The sequence below is a fragment of the Panulirus ornatus genome, chromosome 65 (genome assembly GCF_036320965.1).
Source record: "Panulirus ornatus isolate Po-2019 chromosome 65, ASM3632096v1, whole genome shotgun sequence".
NCBI classification, from domain to species: Eukaryota; Metazoa; Arthropoda; class Malacostraca; order Decapoda; family Palinuridae; genus Panulirus; species Panulirus ornatus.
The window spans coordinates 25,725,656-25,742,327 of record NC_092288.1 but is presented as its reverse complement, the minus strand read 5'-3'; the positions used below and the strand labels follow the sequence as shown (position 1 = coordinate 25,742,327).

Here is a 16,672-nt window from a genome sequence, read left to right as displayed (position 1 = left end):
CCCCTTTACCTTTGTATAATGGCACCATACATGCATTCCATGTGCACGAAGAAGCGCTAGGAAAAGACAAAAAAGGCCACATTCATTAACACTCATCTCTAGCTGTAATGTGTAATGCACTAAAACCACAGCTCCTTTCCACATCCAGGCCCCACAAAACTTTCCATGGTTTACCTCAGAAGCTTTACATGCCCTGATTCAATCGATTGACAGCATGTCGACCTCGGTATACCACATCGTTCCAATTCACTCTATTCCTTGCATGCCTTTCAACCCTCCTGTATGTTCAGGCCCTGATCGCTCAAAATCTTTTTCATTCCATCCTTCCACCTCCAATTTGGTCTCCCACTTCTCCTTGTTCCCTCCACCTCTGACACATACATCTTCTTTGCCAATCTTTCCTCATTTATTCTCTCCATATGACCAAACCATTTCAATACTCCCTCTTTTGCTCTTTAAACCACACTCTTTTTATTACTACACATTTCCCTTACCCTTTCATTACTTAATCGATTAAACTACCTCACACCACATATTGTCCTCAAACATCTCATTTCCAACACATCCACCCTCCTCCGCACAACCCTATCTATAGCCCATGCCTCGCAACCATATAACAGTGTTGGAACCACTATTCCTTCAAATACCCATTTTTGCTTTCCGAGATAATGTTCACGCCTTCCACACATTCTTCAATGCTCCCAGCACTTTTGCCCCCTCCCCCACCCTGTGACTCACTTCTGCTCCCATGGTTCCATCTGTTGCCAAAGCCACTTCCAGATATCTAAAACACTTCACTTCCTCCAGTTTTCCTCCATTCAAACTTACCTCCCAACTGACTTGTCCCTCAACCCTACTGAACCTAATAACCTTGCTCTTATTTACATTTACTCTCGGCTTTCTTCTTTCACATACTTTACATAACTCAGTCACCAGCTTCTGCAGTTTCTCACCCGAATCAGCCACCAGCGCTATATCATCAGCGAACAACAACTAACTCACTTCCCAAGCCCTCTCATCCACAACAGACTGCATACTTGCCCCTCTTTCCAAAACTCTTGCATTCACCTCCCTAACAACCCCATCCATAAACAAAGTAAACAACCATAGAGACATCACACACCCCTGCCGCAAACCGACAATTCACTGAGAACCAATCACTTTCCTCTCTTCCTACTTGTACACATGCCTTACATCCTTGATAAAAACTTTTCACTGCTTCTAGCAACTTGCCTCCCACACCATATACTCTTAATACCTTCCACAGAGCATCTCTATCAACTCTTATCATATGCCTGCTCCAGATACATAAATGCTACAAACAAATCCATTTGTTTTTCTAAGTATTTCTCACATACATTCTTCAAAGCAAACACCTGATCCACACATCCTCTACCACTTCTGAAACCACAATGCTCTTCCCCAATCTGATGCTCTGTACATGCCTTCACCCTCTCAATCAATACCCTCCCATGTAATTTCCCATGAATACTCAACAAACTTACACCTCTGTAATTTAAATCCTTTATCCCCTTTGCCTTTGTACAATGGCACTATGCATGCATTCTGCCAATCCTCAAGTACCTCACCATGAACCACACATACAGTGAATATCCTTACCAACCAGTCAACAACAGTCACCCCCTTTTTTAATAAATTCCACTGCAATACCTTCCAAACCTGCCACCTTGCCGGCTTTCATCTTCCACAATGCTTTTACTACCTCTTCTCAGTTCACCAAACTATTCTCCCTGACCCTCTAACTTCACACACCACCTCAACCAAAACACCCTATATCTGCCACTCTATCATCAAACACATTCAACAAACCTTCAAAATACTCATTCCATCTCCTTCTTACTTCACCATTACTTGTTATTACCTCCCCATTAGTCCCCTTCACCAATGTTCCCATTTGTTCTTTTGTCTTATGCACTTTATTAACTCCTTCCAAAACATCTTTCTATTCTCCCTAAAATTCAATGATACTCTCTCACTCCAACTCTCATTTGCCCTCTTTTTCACCTCTTGCACCTTTCTCTTGACCTGCCTCTTTCTTTCATACATTTCCCAGTCATAAACACTACTTCCCTGCAAAAATTGTCCAAACGCCTCTCTCTCCTCTTTCACTAACAATCTTACTTCTTCATCCCACCACTCACTACCCTTTCCAATCTGCCCACCTCCCAAGCTTCTCATGCTACAAGCATCTTCTGCACAAACCATCACTGCTTCCCTAAATACTTCCCATTCCTCCCCCACTCCCCTTATGTCCTTTGCTCTCACCTTTTTCCATTCTGCACTCAGTCTCTCCTGATACTTCCTCACACAAGTCTCCTTTCCAAGCTCACTTACTCTCACCACTCTCTTCGCCCCAACATTCTCTCTTCTTTTCTGAAAACCTCACCAAATCTTCCCCTTCGCCTCCACAAGATAATGATCAGACATCCCTCCAGTTGCCCCTCTCAGCACATTAACATCTAAAAGTCTCTCTTTCATGCACCTATCAATTAACACGTAATCCAATAACGCTCCCTGGCCATCTCTCCTACTTACATACATATTCTTATGTATATCTCTCTTTCCAAAACCGGTATCCCCAATCACCAGTCCTTTTTCAGCACACAAATCTACAAGCTCTTCACCATTTCCGTTTACAACACTAAACACCTCATGTACACCAATTATACCCTCAACTGCCACATTGCTCGCCTTGGCATTCAAATAATCCATCACTACAACCCAGTCTCGAGCATATATTTTCAGTATTACTTTCCAAATGCAGGCACAAAGGGAACAACCAAGAATGTTTCCTTTAAGGTTTAGTCTTTTGTTCCTGATGCTACCTTACTAAATAGGAAAAAAGTTAACCAAGACCACAAATGTACCAAATGTACATAAAATTCATCCCTGGAGATTAGGGAGAATAAAATTACTATCCACAAGTCACCTGCATGTCCTAGAATGCAACTCTATGCTTTTCAAAATGATGAACAGAGGAAGGAACCAAGCTCATTCATCTGTTTCTGATGCTACCTCACATACCTAAGAAATGGCAAGCATATATTTAAGAAAAAGAATATACATTTATCCATCAACCTACTTATTTCCTAATTAACTTATCTGTCTGGCTTGTATCTGCTTATCTATCTATTTATCTCTATCTACACATCCCATGAGCAGGGTAGGCTACCAAAACTGATACTGAATGTCCATAAATTATCAAACAACTTATCATTCTAGATGATATAATGTGATTTACTGTATCATACTACTAATGGGCACGTGGCAATATCTATTCCGCAGCTATAAAGTAACAATACAAATGGATACTTTAGTAGCATGCATTCTGCAAATATAAAGTAACAAAATATAACTTAAAAAAATAATTATTCCATTTTCATTCTCAATGACATAATAATCAACATACTGTATATCAAATAAATAAAACTGGAAATATAAGAAGTCTGAATATATTCTGATAATCTGTGTAAAAAAGATGAAGTATTTGAAATCTAGGGCTAATATACCTTTTGTGAACACCTATACAAAGAATTATTTCCTCTCAGGAGAATATAAAATAAGTATAATTAATCTAAAAATATAAGGGATTGCATGAAAGATAATGAAAAGTTTACAAGAGGTATGGAAAGTGCAAGCACCACCAAGCATCCACAATAAAAGCTTTACACACTCCAGGGCAAGAGTCTAAACCTGTATGGCAAGGTCACAAAACAGACACATGATCAAATACTGTGAGCTTATAGCAAATCTTTTCAGTGTAATGCTTTATAGTTCAGCAAACATAGTAATTGATAACTGGTTACATCACAGCAAGCCCATCCAATAATGTGAACTTATAGCAAATATTTCTAATGATGAATGGAGAATGTAGCAAGTCTTTAATGATGAATGGAGAATATAGCAGGTCTTTAATAATGAATGGAGAATATAGCAAGTCTTTAATGATGAAAGGAGAATATAGCAAGTCTTTAATAATGAATGGAGAATATAGCAAGACTTTAATGATGAATGGAGAATATAGCAAGTCTTTAATAATGATTGGAGAATATAGCAAGTCTTTAATGATGAATTGAGACTATAGCAAATCTTTAATAATGAATGGAGAATATAGCAAGTCTTTAATGATGAATGGAGAATATAGCAAGAATTTCTAATGATAAACATAGAATATATCAAATCTTTCTAATGATTAAACTTACATCATGTCTCTCATGGTAAACTAGAATAGAGCAAATTCTACTACAAATGCAAGTCTACATAACAAGTATGTTTTGTTTTGTTGTAAGAACAAAGTTCAAAACACGTTTGTGACAGCCATAACAATTAGCATTTCTGTTGTAAATTTACAACACGTGAATGGTCTGATACAACACACAGTCACAAGGTAGCAGAAGTCTAGGCTAATGTAGTAACATGCTATTGGTACGATGTGCTGTGTGTAACCTTTACCAACACTGAAAGGTTTAGTTTAAAATAAATTCATACAATGATGGGATTTACTTTGTTGTCAGCTTGCAATACTGAAAGGTTTCTCACAATAAATTTTCAGTTCTGCAAGTTTGCTGTGCTGTAAGTTTACACATGAATAATTTGCATTTGGAGCCAAATCTATTGCCTAAAAACTTGCACCAGGCATTATTACCAAGTGTTGCGTTTAAAACATTAACATCAGAAGGAAACATTAAAACTGTAAAGCCTGTAAATGTGAATTACAACTAAACTTCCATGAATACTATAAGGAAGACTTTAGCTGCACCATATATGCCAACCAGCACGACAGAAAGTAAACACATACGTGTCAATTCCCATGTATTCAAGAGTTCCTTTTGTAACCTAATACTCTCATATCACTCAAGTGTCTCTTGCATAAACCAAAGTCTCACATCACCTAAAATCTTAATGTATGGTTCTTATTTGATCCAAGAATTTCTTATAGTCTAAAAGCTCACATACAATGATCTTTGGGTGATGCATTTTCCGTTCTTTTATTCTCATATAATCTGTGCATATTAAAAAAGCAAACAGTTATCTCTTACAGGGAAAAATGTGTTCACTGTTATGTAACTAATGAGAGAGTATTAGCCAAAGGATTCCTTAAATGGTAAATATCAACCCCTGTTATTTGAATGATCTTGACATGTATATTCACAGCTGGCAAATGAGAATTTTTCATTAATATTTGAATAATCTCAACTTATCGTGTATGCACAAAGTTGGCTTAAGAAAATTCTCCATGAAAATAACTGAAAACCAAAGCAAAGTAACCAAGCAATGGTACTGAAGTTGAGACCATTAGATTTATACCAATTTTGGTACTTATCCTTAAATCTCTTGAAAAAATGGGTACCTTTATATGACTTACTAATAAATAATCAGTTAAATTCTCAAAGTTATATCAGCCCACCTGACTTCCACATATCATTGTACAAACCCAAGACCCTTCTTATGAAGCTTCTGCAGCTTTTAGGCAGCACTTCACCTAAGGGCAGGGAAATGATAGGCTATTTTAAAGCAAGAGAGTCCTTGACAAGATTGTAATCCTTTCCATCCTCTGATAATGCAGCATAAACACTTGCAGACAGAGTCTGGTAACACAACTAATCCATATATAAACATGTACAAGTGAGCTAGAAATGGTCAAAATCACACCTAATCAGGTTGGTTTCAGTTGGACCACCATAGCAATGAAAACATAAAATGAAAGTGAAAGTAACTGCCAACTACCATCACCAGTAAGAGAATGCTTGAGATCTGTCCAGTCATGTACTGCCATTCATTTCAAACAAAATGTTATCTCACCCCTATGCCACAGAATCACCAACTATGTGTGTTTTTGCTGATATAGCTGTTTAATCACTTAAGCAATCCACACTAAACATATGAAATAGGTTGGGTAGGATGGATAAAAATACCTTTATTTCTGATGCACACAATGCAAGAAAAAATTAAATATGCACCTTAGTAAAAAGTGATGCTCTGTATCAACAGTGAGCTAGAAGTAACATCCACCTTGTACTGTTAAGGAAAACCACAGGCACAAGGGACACTAGCACTCACTCACAAAGATATATCCTGGAGCTGTCCCACAACAGTGTCCAGCAAACAAAATTTGTGGTTGCAGGTGTACAAGGTAGCAATGTAGCTGATTTGTTGTCTGATTCTCAGGACACATGGATAAGGCACCTTTTGAGAAGGCATATGCAGGATTCTTCCCTCCTTGAGCAAAATGAGTTGTCATTATGTGAAAGATTCCACAAAATGAACAGTAAAATAAAATATGCTTAAAATTCATGGTATTCACAAAATGTTGTTAACCCTTAAATGGTATGAGTCATCACATAATGATGTGCAAAGCAAGCAGCAGGAATCATCATATTAATACCAAGATTTTAAGGATGTGTTTAAATCCTCTACCAATATTTTGATATCTGTATGGCTGTTAAATGTTGCCTTATACACCATAGGTGCTTTCTTCACTCTCTACAAGCAACTCTAACTTGCAAATACACATTCAATTTATTTTATTTATTATACTTAGTCACTGTCTCCCACGTTAGAGAGGTAACACAAGGAAACAAACAAAAGAATGGCCCAACTCACCCACATAAACATGTATGTACATAAACGCCCACACACGCACATGTACATACCTATATATATGCTGCCTTCATCCATACCCATCGCCACCCCACCCCACATGAAATGTTACCCCCCTCCCCCCCCCATGTGCGCGTGCATGCAAGCGCTAGGAAAAAACAACAAAGGCCGCATTCATTCACACTCAGTCTCTAGCCATCATGTGTAATGTACCGAAACCACTGCTCCCTTTCAACATCCAGGTCCCACAAAAATTTCCATGGTTTACCCCAGATGCTTCACATGCCCTGGTTCAATCCACTGACAGCACATCGACCCCGGTATTCAACATCATTCCAATTCACTCTATTCCTTGCACGCCTTTCACCCTCCTGCATGTTCAGGCCCCGATTGCTCAAAATCTTTTTAACTTCATCCTTTCACCTCCTATTTGGTCTCCCACTTCTAGTTCCCTCCACCTCTGATACATATACCCTCTTTGTCAATCTTTCCTCACTCATTCTCTCCATATGGCCAAACCACAAACCACACTCTTTTTATCACCACACACCACACATCTCACTTACCCTTTCATTACTTACTCAATCAAACCCCCTCACACCACATATTGTCCTCAAACATTTCATTTCCATCACATCCACCCTCCTCTGCACAACCTTATCTATAGCCCATGCCTCGCAAACATATAACATTGTTGGAAAAACTATTCCTTCAAACACCCATTTTTGCTCTCTGAGATAATGTTCTCGCCTATTCTTCAATGCTCCCAGAAGCTTCGCCCCCTCCCCCACCCTGTGACTCACTTCCACTTCCTTGGTTCCATCTGCTGCTAAAACCTCTCCCAGATATCTATAACACTTCACTTCCTTCAGTTTTTCTCCATTCAAACTTACCTCCCAACTAACTTGTCCCTCAACCCTACTGAACCTAACAACCTTGCTCTTATCCACATTTACTCTCAGCTTTCTTCTTTCAAACACTTAACCAAATTCAGTCACCAACTTCTGCAGTCTGCAGTTTCTCACCCGAATTAGCCACTAGCGCTGTATCATCAGCGAACAACTACTGATTCACTTCCCAATCCCTCTCATCCACAACAGACTGCATACTTGCCCCTCTCTACAAAACTCTTGTATTCACCTCCCTAACAACCCCATCCATAAACAAATTAAACAACCATGGAGGCATCACACACCCCTACTGCAAACTGACATTCACAGGGAACCCATCATTTTTCTCTCTTCCTATTCGTACACATGCCTTAAATCCTTGATAAAAACTTTTCACTGCATCTAGCAACTTGCCTCCCGCACCATATATTCTTAATACCTTCCACAGAGCATCTCTATCAACTCTATCATATACCTTCTCCAGATCCATAAATGTTATATACAAATCCATCTGTTTTTCAAAGTATTTCTCACATACATTCTTCAAAGCAAACACCTGATGCACACATCCTTTACCACTTCTGAAACCACACTGCTCTTCCCCAATCTGGTGCTCTGTACATGCCTTCACCCTCTCAATCAATACCCTCCCATATAATTTCACAGGAATACTCAACAAACTTGTACCTCCGTAATTTGAGCACTCACCTTTATCCCCTTTGCCTTTGTACAATGGCACTATGCATGCATTCCATACATACATTGAATATCCTTACCAACCAGTCAACAACACAGTCACCCCCTTTTTTGATAAATTCCACTGCAATACCATCCAAACCCCCCGCCTTACCGGCTTTCATCTTCTGCAAAGCTTTCCCTACCAAAGCACATTATATCTGCCACTCTATCATCAAACACATTCAACAAACCTTCAAAATACTCACTCCATCTCCTTCTCACCCCACCACTTCTTGTTATCACCTCCCCATTAGCCCCCTTCACCAATGTTCCCACACCCCAACCCTCATATGCCCTCTTTTCCACCTCTTACACCTTTCTCTTGACCTCTTGCCTCTTTCTTTTATACACCTCCTAGTCATTCACACTACTTCCCTGCAAAAATCATCAAAACACCTCTCTCTCTTCTCCTTCACTAATAATCTTACTTCTTCATCCCACCACTCACTACCCTTTCTGATCTGCCCACCTCCCACCTTTCTCATACCATGGGTATCTTTTACACAAGCCATCACTGCTTCCCTAAATACATCCCAATCCTCCCCCACTCCCCTTACATCATTTGCTTTTGCCTTTTTCCAATCTGCACTGAATCCCTCCTGCTACTTCCTCACACAAGTCTCCTTTCCAAGCTCACTTATTCTCACCACTCTTTTCACCCCAACATCCTATCTTCTTTTCTGAAAACCTCTACAAATCTTCACCTTTGCCTCTACAAGATAACGATCAAACATCCCTCCAGTTGCTCCTCTCAGCACATTAACATCCGAAAGTCTCTCTTTCATGCGCTTATCAACACGTAATCCAATAGTGCTCTTTGCCATCTCTCCTACTTACATACATATACTTATGTATATCTCTTTTTAAACCACGTATTCCCAATCACCAGTCCTTTTTCAGCACACAAATCCACAAGCTCTTCACTATTTCCATTTACAACACTGCACACCCCATGTACACCAATTATATCCTCAACTGCAACATTACTCACCTTTGCATTCAAATCACCCATCACTATAACCTGGTCTCGTGAATCAAAGCTGCTAACACACTCACTCAGCTGCTCCCAAAACACTTGTCTCTCATGGTCTTTCCTCTCATGACCAGGTGCATAGGCACCAACAATCACCCATCTCTCTCCATCCACTTTCAGTTTTACCAACATCTATCTAGAGTTTACTTTCTCACACTACATCACATACTCCCACAACTCCTGCTTCAGGAGTAGTGCTACTCCTTCTTTTGCTCTTGTCCTCTCACCAACCCCTGACTTTACTCCCAAGACATTCCCAAACCACTTTTCCCCTTTACCCTTGAGCTTCGTTTCACTCAGAGCCAAAACATCCAGGTTCCTTTCCTCAAACATACTACCTATCTCTCCTTTTTTCTCATCTTGGTTACATCCACACACATTTAGACACCCCAATTTGAGCCTTCAAGGAGGATGAGCACTCTTCCCGCATGATCATGAATGCATAAAAATATACATAAAAATATTTTTTTTTTTTCTGTCTCCCACGTTTGCGAGGTAGCGCAAGGAAACAGACGAAAGAAATGGCCCAACCCACCCCCATACACATGTATATACATACGTCCACACACGCAAATATACATACCTACACAGCTTTCCATGGTTTACCCCAGACGCTTCACATGCCCTGATTCAATCCACTGACAGCACGTCAACCCCGGTATACCACATCGATCCAATTCACTCTATTCCTTGCCCTCCTTTCACCCTCCTGCATGTTCAGGCCCCGATCATACAAAATCTTTTTCACTCCATCTTTCCACCTCCAATTTGGTCTCCCACTTCTCCTCGTTCCCTCCACCTCCGACACATATATCCTCTTGGTCAATCTTTCCTCACTCATTCTCTCCATGTGCCCAAACCATTTCAAAACACCCTCTTCTGCTCTCTCAACCACGCTCTTTTTATTTCCACACATCTCTCTTACCCTTACGTTACTTACTCGATCAAACCACCTCACACCACACATTGTCCTCAAACATCTCATTTCCAGCATATCCATCCTCCTGCACACAACTCTATCCATAGCCCACGCCTCGCAACCATACAACATTGTTGGAACCACTATTCCTTCAAACATACCCATTTTTGCTTTCCAAGATAATGTTCTCGACTTCCACACATTCTTCAAGGCTCCCAGAATTTTCACCCCCTCCCCCACCCTATGATTCACTTCCGCTTCCATGGTTCCATCCGCTGCCAGATCCACTCCCAGATATCTAAAACACTTTACTTCCTCCAGTTTTTCTCCATTCAAACTTACCTCCCAATTGACTTGACCCTCAACCTACTGTACCTAATAACCTTGCTCTTATTCACATTTACTCTTAACTTTCTTCTTTCACACACTTTACCAAACTCAGTCACCAGCTTCTGCAGTTTCTCACATGAATCAGCCACCAGCGCTGTATCATCAGCGAACAACAACTGGCTCACTTCCCAAGCTCTCTCATCCCCAACAGACTTCATACTTGCCCCTCTTTCCAAAACTCTTGCATTTACCTCCCTAACAACCCCATCCATGAACAAATTAAACAACCATGGAGACATCACACACCCCTGCCACAAACCTACATTCACTGAGAACCAATCACTTTCCTCTCTTCCTACACGTACACATGCCTTACATCCTCAATAAAAACTTTTCACTGCTTCTAACAACTTGCCTCCCACACCATATATTCTTAATACCTTCCACAGAGCATCTCTATCAACTGTATCATATGCCTTCTCCAGATCCATAAATGCTACATACAAATCCATTTGCTTTTCTAAGTATTTCTCACATACATTCTTCAAAGCAAACACCTAATCCACACATCCTCTACCACTTCTGAAACCACACTGCTCTTCCCCAATCTGATGCTCTGTACATGCCTTCACCCTCTCAATCAATACCCTCCCATATAATTTACCAGGAATACTCAACAAACTTATACCTCTGTAATTTGAGCAACCCTAGTAACCCTAAATAGTGATAAGTGGTATTTAGAGAGTTTGAATGAGGAGCTCACCCCACACACTCCCTTACATCCCCACTCCTATCCTCCTCCACTACCCAACCACTACTTCCATATACCAGGGTATTTACACTTTATTTCTGGCCATAATATTTTCACTAATTCAAATGAACATGCATCACATGGCTTACCCCTCACTGTACCTCCCCACTCCATCTTCCTTCCACAGCCTCCATCAGCAATATACACATTAACTTTTGCATTACACTGCAACCACATAAATTATGCCACCTCATTTGCAAGTATATATCCTTTACCTATACATGTATTTCTTTTGTTTTATGATGAGAAACAGAAAATCTGAGGACTCTGGTGTTTGTCCACATCATGATTCAAAAATAGATGTTAGTCTGCTATATAAGGGTTAGTTGCATCCATGACCAGTTTCTAAATATAAGAATGTTATATAATCAACAACAAAATGCATCTATGCCCAGTTTCCAAAGATAAGAATGTTTTGTGATCATCAGCAAAATGTAAAAGTCAGTTGTTATGGCAACATCCATACAATTCCAATATATGAAATGAATTGAATTCAGTTTAAATGTCAACTGATCTATCAATTTTGATTAAAAAATTCATAAAGGCAAAAAAGTATCACACTATTTTGTATTTCATTAGAATAAAGTCAATACTTAGCATGACCAAAACTGTATATGGACAATTCCCACCAATGATATTCCCCACCCCAGTACATAAATATGATAGACTAACAAACAATAATTTGTTTAGATTATGTTAGTTTAGGTTTGGTTTGGTTTGGTTTGGTTAGCTAAGGTTTGAATAGATTAAGCTCTAATTTGTCACATCCATATCTATGTACTGGAGAAACTGCAAGCTGCCTCCAAAGTGATTAGTCAGTGATGACTCATACCAAACTTTTCTTTAACCACAACATTACAGACAATATCCTCACTTGTAGCTAGAACTAAGTATATGTTCACGCTGCAAGTAGGTTTCACAACAAACAGTATTAGAGCACTATCAAGTAAGTTTAGGTAGGGTTGACACCCATAGTTACTGGCTTTAAATTTACCCACCTCAAAAGAGAGAAGAGTGAGAGGTGCCCTGCCACACCTTTAAGTTTTTAAAAGGCAGATGAAGTGGACAGTACTATAAGAAATATAGGGATAGAGGATGTAAAGAAATACTGTTATGGTACAAGAGTGGTGAATAACTGGAACAGACTGACAGAGGACATAGTTAATGGAGACAACATGCATAAATTCAAGAGGCTGTATGATAGGAGAAAGTGTTTAAGAGATGATGTCCTACAAGTGGAAACACCCTCCCTGTTCAGTACCAATTGGTAATTACTAGAAGGGGATTCTCCTCACTTAGATATCAGTATGCTAAGGTCTCCCATTATAATCTGTGTTCTTTACAGATCTCAGCTCATCAGTTATACAGTCTTCTGTTTATTTCTGGTGTCAGTGCAAGGGCCTAAGAACTAATCCCACTGTTATTTCTCTATAATTGCAGTACATGTACCAACAGGAGCTAATGTTTGTGATTACCTGTCTGTACAATACTGGTGTGTGTGTGTGTGTGTGTGTGTGTGTGTGTGGGGGGGGGGGGGGGGTTGATTGTTGGGAAGTTAAGAAAACTTTATATTTCAGATGAGAGAGAGAGAGAGAGAGAGAGAGAGAGAGAGAGAGAGAGAGAGAGAGAGAGAGAGAGAGAGAGAGAGAGAGAGAGAGAGAAACTACAACATGATGATGCCATGGAGGCAAAAGAGTGAAGGAAGAGGGAGGTACTTCTCTCACTCTTTAATAATTTTCTGATCTTATCATTTTCTTTATTTAGATAAAGTATCATTAGTAAAGCACCAGACAGTATTTTCTTTTACTTCTCTGTCTCTACTTAACATCATTATCATAAGAGATAACTGATGGTAATACCATTTCTTTTGGCATTCCAGATAAAACACCTTCATCAGATATCTTTCTGTCTGCCACTTTGAAATTTGTACTTAACTAAAAACCCTGTAATTCATTTTCATATCTTATCCACAACGCTTTTGGTGCTTAAATTTTTTTTTGCCCTCCCCCTAGGTGTGCAAAAAGTGGCAAAATACTCTTTCTGATTTATTATAAAGTGCACAAAAATATCAGTCATTTTTTTTTATTATGAATTACGATCACACAATCATGGTTATCAGAATGATACATACTGGGCCAAAAATCAGTGCCTTCTAACCATACAAACATATCAAAATCTATGTTGGATCCTACTAATCCTGTATGAAGCATGCCTTCAGTTTTTATAAGTGCATCCTCTTCACTCTTGCCAATATTGCACATTTTCACTTGATTCTCCTCTTCACATAAATAAGAACTAGAAATTCTATTCCTCACCTGATATACTTTTCTACCTCTCTTTATCTCTGAGGGCATAAGAGTGCTTTTACAAGTGGTGGGAGTGTGGCACATCATGAGAAGTGAGCACACAGGACCAGTGAGGATGACTAGACACCAAAGACACATCCCAGGTGCTGCGAGTCCCAAGGGAAGGAACAGAACTGTCTACTATGGTCACAAGAGAGATACTGAGGCCTCCAACCTGATTCATCTTTTGTTTGGGTTGTCATCTACTGCCAGCCAACAAAGTCTATAAGGCATGAAGAATTTAACTTCAAGTGGAAAATAAAATGGGCAGATTGACACCCATAGCACTGATAGTTAACGTTTTGTTTTGTTACTTTCTTTAGTAAAATCATGTGGTTTGCTTTGAGAAATATCTCAACAAAATCAAGAAAAACAGAGTCCATGCTCCTTGACTTGAGTAATTTTTTCATGGTATGAATATGTGGTGGCCTTCCTTTGTGTTGCTGTTTTAGTATGTTCATATATCACTCTTTCTCATGTGTGATGTTGATTTAGCTGGCCTTTAGTGCTTAGGTATTAGTTTAGATCCTCTTCTATATACAAGTGTTACATACACTATTTTGTGAATGTCTACTATTTGTTTTCATAGGAAGGAGAGGATGCGAGAGAAAGAGAAAACTCAAATGTTGACTGTTGGTGGTCACTTTCACTTAAATTCAAGCTTCCTTATGTTTTAAATGTCCAACTGACTTTAGCCTTGATAAGCACAAGGTTAATGACACTAATACCTCAGTTCCGAGAGAAACAATAACATGTATACAGTATATTACAAGTTTAGTAATGTGTAAATTTTTTCTATGTTTACTTATTACTATACCGTACTAAGTCTACTGATATAAGGACTGAAGTCCCTGTAAGATTCCTGATGGAGTGGGTGCATATGATCTAGCTCAGATTTGTGATACACTTTGTACTTTATATCAAAGACATCAAGTATTATTAGTTAATAATTCATCCAATTGTATGTCGTCAAATCTTGCTATACTTCACCAGTATCAAGAGAGAAGGTAAGTTTAGCATGACCATTTCCTACTGCTAGAATGTATAATTCTAGAAACATTCTTTTCAACCAGATCTTCTAATAATGAAATGTGTATATGATCATCAAAAATTAAATCTTTAATTCTGTAAATATTTACTTTTACAAAATATTCATGAATTGAATGACTAAGACACTTTTAGAAAAATATATTAATAAAAATATATATGCTATGAAAATTTCAGAATCATTTTTATATCTAAACTGTAAATACTGTTCACAGCCTCAGAAAGAAACATAAAACTATATGGACATGCTCACATTGGCTTTCCATTAACAGTAAAGATGAATCTTCTATCATAACTTATGCAAGACTAGATTAACATATATAATCTAAGGGATCTAGTGAGAAAAATACCTGTGCTGATGCATCCAATGGTGTCAGCTTGCTGTTAGGCAAAAGGACAGAAGGCACAGTATGTGAGTTACAGCAGAGATGAGAAACTAACGGTAAATAATTATCACATAAATTACTGTATAACATTACACACATGGAAGAGAGAAAACCCATACATAAAGTGAATAGGTCAAGTACACCACATATACTGTAACCAGGGTAAAAGAAGATTAAATATTATTTCAGAGACACTGACTACAGTACTCTAGAAAGTCTATAGGTGCAATGTATTACTGAATTAGTGCATATAAAACAGACAAAAGTAAAGAGTTAGACAGAGCTTTCATGCAATACACAAAGTGAGCCTTTGAAAGTACATTCCAATTCTTCTGAAGGCTCTTCACATATAAGGCTGTTAGGTCTCTGATTCAGATTTGCACATGAACCTTCAGGTGTGGTTAAGCCCATACATGGCAAGTGTGAGGGTGTGTGTCCATGTGGAATGGTGTTCAGGGAGTTGTTGAAGTGCAGTGTGGTCACCATATGTGGGGGGGTAGATGAAGAGTGTGGCTGGTGAACGTACCTCTTCTTAAAGGTGAACATGTTCTTGAGTGAGGTGCGGATGGATGACTTTTTCTTGCTGCGAGGATCATCTGGGAGGGAGGATTCTGTCCAAGCAGGTGTTGTAAGTTTCTGCTGTCCATCTACACTATGCACACTGTGAGCCGAGGTAAGTGCATGGGTTGTTAAGGGCCTGGTGGCATCATTTGTAATGTTGTGAGATGGGCGTGGGTCATTGAGAGAGGGTTCACTGGCAGCCAGATCTTCCCAGCGCCCTGACTCATGGCTGGGACTGCTATGTACTGTCACATCCACAACAGAGTGTGCAGGAGCCAAAGATCGAGGTACATCTTGGGTGACTAGAGACTGTGCTGGATGGTGTGTGTGGGATGGAAGTGGACGTCGGGAAGCAACACTCTCACTACGAGACCTTATACGGGGTAATTCATTGTTGGGTGAGGAGGCACTCTCCCTTGATCCACTGCTGGAACTGGCTGACCCTCGAGGTAAAGATGATGACCTATTATCTAAGAATACAGACCTAGGGCGACAAGATGGCTGTGTGGCATTGCTGTGTGATCGTTGTGGACTCCCTATAGAATGAGAGCAGCTTGGTGAACGTTGACGTCTCTCTGGGCTGCAGCCAAGGCTTGGTCGATCAGGACTATAAGTAGGGCTACTAGGGCTTACAGGTGGGCTTCCTATGGAGGAACTTGACCTTCGTGGTGATCGCCCAGTCCTATTTAGAAAAAGTTTTGAGTCTATAAGAAGCTTTCCTGAACTTTGAACCATAGCAGAAGTGGGGGGAAATACTACAGCAGGAGAAAAAAATCCATGAAAAAAATATGAACCTTTAACAGTAAGATGGAATAATCATGAAAAAAAATATGAACCTTTAACAGTAAGATGGAATAATGGATGCATCATCTACCCCACATCAAATGAGTCTGGATGAATGCCAATGTTTACTTTTTGGAGATAAATAGTATTATAAAATTAATTTGTGGTACAATATGAGAGAGAAAATTATAGGTGAAGTAAAGCAATA

The 16,672-nt window shown here is 39.3% G+C and overlaps 1 protein-coding gene across 5 annotated transcripts in view; it reads right to left on the bottom strand.

Moving 5' to 3' along the window:
* The window catches only part of LOC139746468 (uncharacterized), a 159,704-nt gene that overhangs the window by 19,242 nt on the left and 123,790 nt on the right, over positions 1-16,672 (bottom strand). For 2 of the 5 annotated variants that reach the window (XM_071657727.1, XM_071657728.1), the window contains exon 12: positions 15,647-16,363. In XM_071657727.1, coding sequence (XP_071513828.1) covers positions 15,647-16,363 — 717 coding nt within the window. Of the gene's footprint in view, positions 1-15,084; positions 15,116-15,139; positions 16,364-16,672 lie in introns of those variants that run through there. The other 3 variants (XM_071657729.1, XM_071657725.1, XM_071657726.1) reach the window with 3 other exon arrangements.